Consider the following 12,645-nt stretch of genomic DNA (forward strand, 5'->3'; position numbering starts at 1 on the left):
GGAATTCTGACTAAATGCTTTGATATTTATATGTTATACAGGTTCCTAAAGTGAAAACAAAAATATTTTCAAAATAGTTCAGATTTAAGCACATTTTCCCACTGTCTTATAAACCAAAATGATGTAGTCAGAAGACTATTTATTAGGCATTATATAAACTGTGTAATGTATATTATCTTAGGTTCTTGTGGAAATTTAAAAAAATTCTATGAGATGGGTAGTCATAGATATTGTAGAAGAGAAACCAAATATAAAGAAAGTAGCTTATCCAAGGAGGTATAAGTGAAATAGGAGAAGAGGGATTCAAAGTCACATGTGTACTGGGAAGGTTTTTCCATATTTTGAATTGAAGTATGATGAATCATGTTTGTAATCAAGTGTCTCCTGTCTCCATAGAGGGAGTCTATAGAAGGATAATATATCAGGTTTATAATCAATAAGACTGTGTCATCTTCTTTCCCTGTCTCCACTGAGGGAGTCTATAGAAGGATAATGTATCAAGTTTATAATCAATAAAAGGGTGTCATTTCCTGTTTTCCTGTCTCCATAGAGGGATTCTATACAAGGATAATGAATTAGGTGTGTAATAAATAAGTGTCGTCTCCTGTCTCCTTTGTCTGTTGTTGACAGTCTCCTATGACTCCTGTCTCCTGAATTGCCTGTCTACTGTTGCCTGTGCCTCCTGTCTCGTGTATCCTGTCTATATACACCGATTCTAGAGAAGGATACTAAATCAGGTTTGTAATCAACATGGCTCCTGTTACCTGTCTACAAAGAGGGATTCTATAGAAGGATAATGAATCAGGTTTCTAATAAATAAGTTTCCTATCTCCACAGAGGTATTCTATAGACGCATAATGAATCAGGTTTGTAATCAATAAAAGTGTCTCCTGTATCCTATCTCCATAGAGGGATTCTAAGGAAGGAAAATGAATCAGATTTGTAATCAATAAGTCTCCTCTCTTCTGTATCCATTGAGCATTTCTATAGCAGGACAATGAATGAAGTTTGTACACAACAAGCTTTCTGTCTCCATAGAGGGTTTCTACAGAAGGATAATGAATGAGGTTTGCAATCCCTAAGTCTCCTGTCTCCAGAGATGGATGCAAGAGAAGGATACTGGATCAGGTGTGTAATCCTTAAACCTCCTGTCTCCTGGGATGCTAGAGAAGGATACTGCAACAGGTTCACAGTCCCCAAGTCTCCTGTGATGATGCTAGAGAAGGATACTGTATCAGACTTGCCATCCCCAAGTCTTCTGAGATGATGCAGGAGAAGGATACTGCATGAGTTTTGCCATCTTTAAGTCATCTCAGTCTCCTGTCTCCTGAAATGATGCTAGAGAAGGATACTGTATAACGTTTGTAATGCCTAAGTCTCCTGTCTCCTGAGACAATGCTAGAGAAGAATACAACATCAGGTTGGCAGTCCCTAAGTCTCAGAGACGATGGGAGAGGATAGTGCATGAGGTTTGCCATCCCTTAGGCATCTCCTCTCTCCTGAGACGATGCTAAAGAAGGATACTGCATGAGGTTTGCAATCCCTAAGTCTCCAGTGATGCTAGAGAAGGATATGGCATCACCTTGGCAGTCCCCAAGTCTCCTGCCATCTCCCATTAGAGCTAGTATCTTACTCCCCTAACCAGGAGTCAAACCCATATCCCTTGCCTTTGGAGGCAAAGTCCTAACCAATCTACCAGCTAGCAGCTCCCAAACCCTTAGCTTCTCTTTCCCTTCTTTGTCTCTGAACTTAACCTTGGTCAAAAGAGGTTAAGAATGCCTTCAGGTAAAAGAACAGAGCAAGTTGATTCTTTAAGAACACACAAGAGTTCTAAACAGAGAGCTTCAGAGGACGACTAGTGAGAGAGCAAAGTACATGGAGGATGCAGATCGACTAGCTGAAGTGACTTCTCACATGACCTCACAGATCACTTACCATATAAGTTATTTCTTGAGGGATGGCTTGATTTTTCCCTCTAACAGGTATACACTAAACTCCTCGCTTTGGACCACACTTATAAGCTGTAAAAACTGCTTGCTAAATCAATGTTGAAGAGTCAAATGATATTTGGGATCCGAGGTTTTTAAGAACTGTTGAACTTACATAGCTACCAATGTGTTAACAGTATGTGGCCCAAATCTATGCATGACAGTACTCCTATAACCCCTGTTATAACTCCTGTTCATACTGTTATCTTACTTTCTACAATTATCTACACTTCAAAATTAACTCTGCTTGATAATGATCTAGAGTCAACACTTTCCCAAGATGCATACTGATCTTGCTCTAACTCCTGTGCATGAATGTACTGAGAAAAATATGTCTTAAATATATATGTACATAATACACAAAAGCATAGTTGAATACCTGTGAACACTTATAAAGCATTTGGTCAAGTTTTACTTCTCATTTCTATTCTAACAGAAAGCAATCTACAGTGACTGAGCTGCCATACATTAATTATCTTTGAAAATACTCATGAAACTACAGAATTCCCCCAAGAGAACAAAAGAAACTATCCATTTATTTGGCTGAGAACAAAAGGCAAACATCCTTCATGTGCTGCTGACAGAACAAAACTCTACCGGGAAGAGAACTTAACTTCAGAAGAAAAAGCCCAGACAGGCAACATGGCCCCCCGTCCCCACCCAATACATCCTAGTAGATCCTACTTACCGTTGGGATCGCCGTGGTGCAGCTGACCCTTCTGAGCCGCCTCTGCATCAGGTCATGCTCCATACCATTAACTTCTGACTTCAAGCGCTCTAGCTCCTCTTTCTCAAGTTTCAATTGCTTTGCTAACCTCTCCATCCTTGCTCGCTGATGTAACAGCAAAGCTATAGCATTACAGACAAAGTCATTGCAGAAAATAACACTGAACAAGTGACAGGGACATCTGTACATGCATGGCTAATGTATGAAATACCCATAAAGACCCCGGTCATTCAACTTCAGTTGACATTTATTCTAAAGTTTGGCTAATGTGATTTGGCCTTCCTGTGTGCTTTAATTTGGATCTGGTTCCTTCTGCCAACATAATATCATCTATACATTCCTACTCTTCTATTGTCCTTAGTTTCCCTAAGATTCTCTTCAACGATCCCTGGGTGTCATTTCACATATACTGAAAGAATAGTCAATTCTCCCCTATCTTTTAACAAACTTTTAAGATACTTTCTTCTCAATGTATGGCAAAACCAATACAGTATTGTAAAGTAAAATAAAGTAAAAATAAATATTTAACAACAACAACAACAAAAAAGATACTTTCTTCTCTTTATACTGAGTTAGATCCACTGTGAACTACTCAAATAATGTTCTTCATTACCAACCCTACTTCCCATAAACACACAATACTTAAAACTTCCTCACCCCCTTCAGTCCATCCGCTTAAAAAATATTCTAATTTTTCCCTGTGATAAGCTTTAGGCCACCCTCTATGAGTTGCTTTTTCCTACTCTGTAGTTGGCGTTTTGGACCATGTTGATTTCACTGGCCTATGATTTTCTCCTGATGAATGCACTTCTTAACATACAGTCTTTGAAGGCACTCTTATCATACTGCATTTTTCTATTTTAAAGTAAAATCTGTAGATGATTTTGAAGCACTAACCCCATTCTTAATAGTAATGTTACTGCCAAATATTTAATACATAGTACATTAATTAAACACCTAATATAAATTATTTACTTTTGAGTAGGAGATTGCCATCACCCCACAAAGACATGTCATATAAAAGGACTGAAATTACCTTGTGTATAGGCATAGTCATCAGATCCAGAACTGGAACTTCTCTGATACTTATGGCTTCCCTTTTCTCCCCCAGAGCCTGGTATCACTGAAATGGGCTGAATAGGTTCTGGGGCTGCAGAACGTTCTTCTTGGTCCACTAAATTCAACAGATTTTCAGTCGTGGCTCGGCCTACAGTGATTTTAAAAACGGTCGTTGGGTTTGGTATCATCCGAGGAGATGGTGATGGAGCACAAGAAGGTCCAGTGGGCTGTGTATATGTAATATATACAGGATTGACAGTAAACGGAGGTTTCGGTTGACTGGAGATCCCTCTGGAAGGAGAACTTGACGGTGGCGTGGTGGCTGTGTACAATGAGTGCTGATTCCGTGGAGATGGCTGGTTACTGATAGGGGAAGGACTCCTATTCATGGCTGTTCCAGATCTCTGAGAGGGTTCGACTGTAATTTCTATCTTCTTCATGGATCCTTTGGGTAAGCTAGATGTTGTATATGGGAGATAGGCTACCGAATGGCTTCCCTGTTTCTGATAGCCAGGAGGTCCTTGTTGATATGGATGGGGTGGCGTTGTTGAAGGACTAGGTGGCATAAAGACATGAGAACTGGGGTGGCCTAACGGAGACGGCTGTACTTGGTGCTGAGGAGAGCTGAAGGGTGAAGGACATTGAGAAGGAGGTGGTGAATGGTAAGCAGGTTGAGGGATCTGCTGTTGTTTGGGAGAATACTGAGAAGGTGGATAGTTTTGTTGATGTGGATACACAGGTAAAGGACGCTGGCTATAATGAGGCACTGGGCCTTGTGGTGAGGACTGCCACGGCGTATTCTGAGGAGTCTGTCTTCCTGATGAACTCTGAGATGTCTGTCTAATATAAATAGAACCAGGAGACCCATACAGATTGCTCGGAATTTGTGGAAGAATTTGTAAAGCTCTTGGTACAGTCTGTCCAGAAGGGAGGTTTTGGGATACTGTAACAGTAATTGGATTGGTACTATACCGAGGTATGTGCATGTAGGAAGGAGGTGGCGGCGGTGGTGGTGAAGGCCCTTGCATAGCAGATGGAGTCATTCCTGTTTGCATGGAAGATGGCTGTTGAGGTGGCTGTGAAGGAGGAGTAGCTGCACTTCTGTTCTGTTCATTCATAAAAAAAGGATTGTAGTTGGGAGTAGCAGCGACAACAGCTGGAGCTGAGTGTGGTTCCTGAACTAAACATATCAGCTGTTTACCTGCTGCATGCTGTGGATCAATATGTCCATCACTTGAGCTATGTACCAGCGTTCGACCGCCATTAAGCTGCACGCCATCTCCTGGGTGGTAGCTACTAGGAGAATGAATACCCAGGTTAATATGCAAAAGGCGGTTTCTATTCATCCTGTTGTCATCTGGACTATGGTATTCCATATATAAGTATTTGCTACTCTCCTGGGAAAGGGCTCGGCAACAGGCTTCCAGGTTGTTGTTATTCTAGGGGAAAAAAAATGGTACACAGAACATTGGGAACATTAACAGATCCTAATAGTGGAACTGAAGCTTTGCCACAGATTTATGAAAACACAATTGTCAGAAAATAAGTAGACAATAGTATTTTTACACACAAAAAGCTTCACGGTCATTGATCCTGAAAGGCAGATCCCAAACCATTCATATTATTTTACAGACATTTAGCTCACATAACAAGTACTACCGCTACTGCTACTGCTACAGAAATGTACAGTACCTACTAATGAACCTTGTGACTCAACCCCAACTTTTCTGACTCCAAATCCAGGACTCATCTTACACTTGTTGCATCTCAACAAATTACAATGTTGGGCTAATCTTGGATTCACCACACTTGCTGTAATCTACAAGTATAAGTCATATCCATTATTAATATTTACACTGATACACAGGAAAATAACCACGCGTTAGTTTTCAAAAGGCAAACAAACCCCAAAGTGAAAAAAATAACAATAAAACTCCTAAAGATTCAAAACAGTAACAATTCTCAAGCAGCCTATACTTTTTATTTCACCACAGTTATCCCTATATCACTTCAACTGTTTTATTATGAAAGATTAAGTTAACAGAAGCAATCAGTAAAAAAAAAAATTCACTCTTTCAATTATGTTTCTAAGAGTCTGCCAAACTTACAGTAATTTAACACAAAACCCACCCAGTCTTGACTGCCTTAATGAAATTCATTCACATTCCCACAGTCTCAAAAGTTTTTACTTACTCAAAAGTAGCTTGGTAAACTTTCAAAGTTTCAATTTTTAGAATTACATACACACACAAAGATGGTAAATAACAAACTGCCATTTCAGATGTTCAATCAACAGCAATAAAGCAGTATTCCATTAACCAATAGAATTCAGAACTATTGTATTAGTCTAAAACACATTTATTCATGGCCTTTGAAGTAATCTGTTAAAGTTTCTCAATTATCATGACCATCTCTGTATTTCATAAATATATATACAAATATGCACATATACACATATTACTGTACTTTAGGGAGAAGTACATTTTATCAAAAGCAATAAAAGCAAACACTTCACTTCTGCTGAGAACTGAATACAGCTAAATAAAAAGCATGACATAAAATGCTTTAATTTTAGAGGGAGAACTCTTAGGGTTTACTGACTCCAACTCAACTCATTCCCAGATGAAAAAAGACATGCCTGGGAAGTTCCAAGACTTGACAAGAGGTACTTAACTAGTTAGCTGGAGAGCCAGTTCTAGATTCTTCAATTCCGGACACCCAGTGCTCTTTCCACTGTCATACAGTAATTTCAGGGGCTACTGTACGATGCCAAAAGTACATTGCTATACTGAAACTTTAGGGAGTGAAAGAAAATTCAGTCAAGCAAACCTGTGTGAGATGAATTCTCGGAAATACAACAAATTGGCTTTATCAAAATGCCACAGTAACTTTTCTCCTTTGCCTTCTATAAACCTTTTGATACTAAAATTCAAATACTTTTTATATTACCCAAGCCAAGGAAAAAACAAATTGTTGACATTGAAAAAGAAAAGATTTACGTTTGGGCTTTTTCTTATCCTGCTTTAAATCATGCTGATCAAGGGCGGAGAGGACACAGATATTAAGATAGAAGATAGATATTGTTAGATATTCAGTGAATTTGGAGCCAAAAGATTCAAACTGGTTGCTGACTAGACAATGCCACTGACAGATACATGAAGGGAAGAAAAAAAGGGAGAAAATAAAATAGCTCCTTCAAGGTTTGTACAAATCTATGGATTAAAAGGAGAACAAAATCTAGAATTTTATTTGAAATCTAAAGCAGTTACAGCCACTTTACTATTTGATATTTTTTATCAATTACCCTAAAATTTCATGTTTTCTACACTGAATTAGTTTTCACAAAAAAAAAAAAGAACAAAATTCTAATGATACAAAGTTGGAAGTAGTCAGCCTATTCATACACATGTCTATAAGTGACAGGCTGAGTATATTTTCTTAGGAAGAAAAATTTAAAACCATAAATAAAAGATAGTTAAGTGTTTTCTTTATGGAAATATTTTAATAATAACACCACAACAGATTCAAACATTGTATCAGACCTGTTAAATGTTTTAAAAAGAAAAAAAAGAATAAAAAATTTATTAAAAACCAATAAAGTAAAATAAAGTAAAAATAAAAATTAAAAAAAATGATAATCTGTTTAGCCAGACAAAGAGGTCAGAACTTTTAAGAAAACATATATGAACACTCCTGAAAGGACTGAAGCAATAAGGCATCATATCCCACAAAACTGATCCTCCGTTGGGGGATGACAGCCTAGAGGGATCCTTTAACGTTTGTATATTAAATTCAAACTACTGGAGAAAGAGGGAGGGAGGGAAGAAGGAATATGTTTAGAGTTTGGGATAAAACAGATAAACAAGGACCTACTGTATAGCACAGGGAACTACCTTATATTCAACATCTTTAATAACTTATAATGGAAAAGAATCTGAAAAACAAGGGATATATATATATATATCAATTCAGCCACTCAGTTGTGTCCGACTCTTTACAACCCCATGGACTGCAGTACGCCAGGCATCCCTGTCCATCACCAACTCCTGAAGCTTGCTCAAACTCATGTCCATTGAGTCAGTGATGCCATCCAACCATCTCATCCTCTGTCATCCCCTTCTCCTCCCACCTTCAATCTTTCCCAGAATCAGGGTTTTTTCCAATGAGTCAGTTCTTCACGTCAGGTGGCCAAAGTATTGGAGCTTCAGCTTCAGCATCAGTCCTTCCAATGAATATTCAGGATGGATTTCCTTTAGGATGGACTGGCTGGATCTCCTTGCAGTCCAAGGGACTCTCAAGAGTCTTATCCAACACCACAGTTCAAAAGCATCAATTCTTCTGCACTCAGCTTTCTTTATAGTCCAACTCTCACATCCATACATGACTACTGGAAAAACCGTAACTTTGACTAGACGGACCTTTGTCAGCAAAGTAATGTCTCTGCTTTTTAATACGCTGTCTACAACGGTCATAGCTTTTCTTCCAAGAGGCAAGCGTCTTTTAATTTCCTGGCTGCAGTCACCACCTGCAGTGATTTTGGAGTCCAGAAAAATAAAGTCTGTCACTGTTTCCCCATCTATTTACCATGAAGTGATGGGACTGGGTGTCATGATCTTAGTATTCTGAATGTTGAGCTTTAAGCCAACTTTCTCTCTCCTCAAGAGGCTCTTTAATTCCTCTTCGCTTTCTGCCATAAGGGTGGTGTCATCTGCATATCTGAGGTCACTGATATTTCTCCTGGCAATCTTGATTCCAGCTTCTACTTCATCCAGCCCGGCATTTCACATCATGTATTCTGCATATAAGTTAAATAAGCAGAGTGACAATATACAGCCTTGACGTACTCCTTTTCCTATTTGGAACCAGTCTGTTGTTCCATTTCCAGTTCTAACTGTTGCTTCTTGACCTGCGTATAGATTTCTCAGGAGGCAGGTCAGGTGGTCTGGTTTCCCATATCTTGAAGAATTTTCCAGTTTGTGGTGATCCACACAGTCAAAGGCTTTGGCATAGTCAATAAAGCAAAAGTAGATGGTTTTTTTTTGGGGAACTGTTGTGCTTTTTTGATGATCCAATGGATATTGGCAATTTGATCTCTGGTTCCTCTGCCTTTTCTAAATCTAACTTGAACATTTGGAAGTTCATGGTTCATGTACTGCTGAAGCTTGGCTTGGAGAATTTCGAGCATTACTTTCCTGGCATGTGAGATGAGTGCAACTGTGTGGTAGTTTGAACATTTTTTGGCATTGCCTTTCTTTGGGATTGGAATGAAAGCTGACCTTTTCTAGCCCTGTGGCCACTGCTGAGTTTTCCAAATTTGCTGGCATATTGAGTGCAGCACTTTCACAGCATCATCTTTTAGGATTTGAAATAGCTCAACTGGAATTCCATCGCCTCCACTAGCTTTGTTAATAGTGATGCTTCCTAAGGTCCACTTGACTTTGGATTCCTGGATGTCTGGCTCTAGGTGAGTCATCACACCATCGCAGTCATCTGGGTCATGAAGATCTATTTTGTACAGTTCTTTGGTGTATTCTTGTCATCTCTTCTTAATATCTTCTGCTTCTCTTAGGTCCATACCATTTCTGACTTTAACTGTGCCTATCTTTGCATGAAATGTTCCCTTGGTATCACTAATTTTCTTGATGCGATCTCTAGTCTTTCCCATTCTATTGTTTTCCTCTATTTTTTGCACTGATCACTGAGGAAGGCTTTATATATGTGTGTGTTTATATATATAAAAGCTGTATCATTTTTCTGTACACCCGAAAGTAACACAACATTGTAAATCAACTGTACTATAATTAAAGGGGAAAAAAAGGTAAACTACTGTATCTTATATATATTACCCACAGACAGAAATTTTCCAGAGAGAGTAGGTGATAAGTCTCCATACTGATAAACAACTGTAATCCCAGATGAAGAAAAGACTAAAAAACTGACGACAATGTAAGTTATCAATACATCTTTACTGAGCTGAGTTAAAGTTCCATTCTTTCAACTTAGTAAGATGAAAACAAGCCATGAGGAGACTACAGATAATAAAGGGCTAAATTAAATTATATTAAAAAAGCAAGGTCAGACCTAGGTGGGGCCCTAGGTAAGTTAGGAAACTGACGGCTAGGAAGTGGCTTACACTACAAGGTTTCACTCCAGAAACCAAAATGGGGCTAAAGAGTGGAAATTCACACTGGAATTCTATGTGTGAGAAAATAAAGACAAGCTCTAACACAAAAACAAGATCTATTAGAAGGGCTTGCAAACAAAGGAAGCACCTCTGTTACCACCACTGATCTGGGAGTCTCTAGCCTCAAATAACCTCAGCTACATCTAGGTTTATATTATATCCCGGGCAACTCACACTGTAAGGGAGAGCTTGCAGATCATATCCAGTAAGGTGGAATTTGAACTGGTTGAGTAAGGAAATTCAGTGGGGAGGGTAGAACTGCTGCTCTCAAAGCTCAACCAACTAGGGAAATGCTACAACCCCAAACACACTGAGATTCTGTGAAGGATGATGCAAAACTCAACAGGTGGAGCATTAGACCTGTTTCTCTACTGCCCCTTGAGTGGAAAGACACGTTCTATCAGAGATGAAAGATTCATTTCAATAGAAGACAATAAGACAAAACTAACACAATTAAAGAAAGAAGTCTTATACTTAAAATTAGATATTAGTGAGCATTTATCAACTAGAAAAACAGGAAAAAAAAAAAACGGCGAGGGGCAAGAATGCTCTAAAAACTTCAAAAAATAGGCTTAAAAAGGTATATGGTCTATGAAGTTATAACGATAATCTTACAATTCAAAATTCAGTTCTAATGACTTTGGGACTGATGACACAAAGCTCAAAATGTAAGAAGTGAAATGCATAAAAACTCTTTTCTTCTTTTTGCTACATGCCTTTGTTCTTTTCTCTACATCACTGGTTGTCCATGGGAAAGATTTTGCCTCCTGTGGAACATGGAGATTTTGTCTACCATGTAAACATTTTTGGTTGTCACAAGTGCAGGGATACTAATGGCATTTAGCGGGTCCTAAACATCCTACAATGCACCAGGCAGATCCCTACAACAGACACTATATCTAGCCCACAATCTCGACCGTGCCATGGTTGAGAAATCCTCCTCTAGATGTCTCCCAACATAAACAAGAGAACTGAGTTCTCACTACAATACAAAGCCAGCTCTAATAAGGAAAACTGTCATGTAATATCACTATCGTTGGCGGGTAATCTACCTGTAACATGCACTGAGACACCACACCCTCTGGAATCTCAGGGAAACGTTGTCGGAGGTCATGGAGAACCTGCATATCAAGCTGTGGACTGCTTTGCGCCATGCCAGAGCAAACGGAGGTCAAGTTTCTCTTAGGAAATGGATGCTAACCGGCCTTCCAATAGTAATGGTCTTCCAATACTGCAGTCATTTTCTATTAAAAAAATTAAAGTATGGTTAGATTTATTCACATATTTTACTTTATTCCAAAAGAAACCATCAATACCATAAAATAGAGATCTACATATTCTAAGTATACCAAATTCTACAGTTGAGACATTGACAAATTCTACTTAGCCAAAGATTTTTCTGATGTAATATATAGCTAATTACTGGTTTTAAAACAGTAACAACAAAAAAGTCCCCAAACTTCAGTTCCATTTTAATAGTTAAAAACTGAAAAAAGCAGCAGCTACATTAAAAAATATAGAGTATTACTGTTTGGGGACCATATTTTTCCAAGTCTTGACAAGTCCTACTTACATATCATCACTCATGGTTTCCTAAGGCCTATGACATGTCACTCCTCTAAAGGGGGTTAATCATTTTGAGTGTCTGAAGTAATATAATCAGGCAACAGGAATTGATAATAACACCACAAATCAAACACGTCCTGTTTGCCTTACATTCTTCCTGTACTTTGAAGTCAAAAGGTTTGAATTTGCAGTTTGAGTAAAGGAAAGTCAATGTCTAAATGAAACTACTGAACAAACAAACATGGACATGTAGAATCCTTTGTTTTCAAAGACAATGCTGGTGGCCCGTCAGTAGCCCGACGTGCCCAGCTATGCTCTCACCTAGTTATGGTGCAACTGGCACAGGTGCTAAGATGCCAGGATTTGAGGGCACACTTTGAGTAGAGGCAAGTGACCCCCAATCTCACTGGTACAAGTCAAGTTAGGCACCCATGTAGTAAAGGCAACTCATGAACTTAATAATGAAATCATAAATCAAGTGGCACCATCAAATATCATTAACGGATCCCTTTTTTAGTCTCTGTTTTCCATTTTTATAAGGGGAAAACTGTTCAGTGTATACCACACAATCTCACAGTATTTCTGCTATGATCACTCATGATAGGGTTAAATATTTCTAGCACTAAGAAGCATCTTCCTAAGATACATGGAAATCTGTCTCTTGCACACAGGTTCCCCCTGAACTTTAAATAATACCATTGTCTGGGGCACTATAGAAACTACAGAGAATATTTTACAACTTTAAAATGCTAAAGGAAAATACTGAATTACTTTTGCTGATTTATAATAAGTATATAATTAAAAATAAATACCACGAATTATCCTTCGACTAAAAAGAAATAAATTTAAGAAAAAAGGAGAAAAAAAATACCATGTAAACTCTAATTTGACCTTAATTATAAGCAGTGACCTTCATTTTGCATGCAATCTGTTGACTTTTACTGGGCATCAAGCTCTCTATTTTCTTCCTTCTAAGCCAAGACTGTCAAGAGTAATCTACACTCTTTGTATCTATGAGGTGACAACAAAACCCTATGTGTAAGACTCTGCCTAACCATAGGTAAAAATAGCTATTAGGACCACTTTAATGACGTCCAACATCAACATGGAGGCTAGTGAAC

The 12,645-nt window shown here is 38.4% G+C and overlaps 1 protein-coding gene across 10 annotated transcripts in view; it reads right to left on the bottom strand.

The window, feature by feature from the left end:
- TAB3 (TGF-beta activated kinase 1 (MAP3K7) binding protein 3) overlaps positions 1-12,645 on the bottom strand; it is a 92,708-nt gene that overhangs the window by 24,319 nt on the left and 55,744 nt on the right. For all 10 annotated transcript variants that reach the window (XM_060407866.1, XM_060407869.1, XM_060407865.1 and 7 more), the window contains 3 exons: positions 11,011-11,202; positions 3,752-5,213; positions 2,677-2,837 (listed from right to left, as the gene is read on the bottom strand). In XM_060407866.1, the coding sequence (XP_060263849.1) occupies positions 2,677-2,837; positions 3,752-5,213; positions 11,011-11,112 (1,725 nt within the window). In that variant the 5' untranslated portion in view covers positions 11,113-11,202. The remainder of the gene's footprint in view (positions 1-2,676; positions 2,838-3,751; positions 5,214-11,010; positions 11,203-12,645) is intronic.

Source organism: Ovis aries, chromosome X (genome assembly GCF_016772045.2).
Source record: "Ovis aries strain OAR_USU_Benz2616 breed Rambouillet chromosome X, ARS-UI_Ramb_v3.0, whole genome shotgun sequence".
Taxonomy (NCBI): Eukaryota; Metazoa; Chordata; class Mammalia; order Artiodactyla; family Bovidae; genus Ovis; species Ovis aries.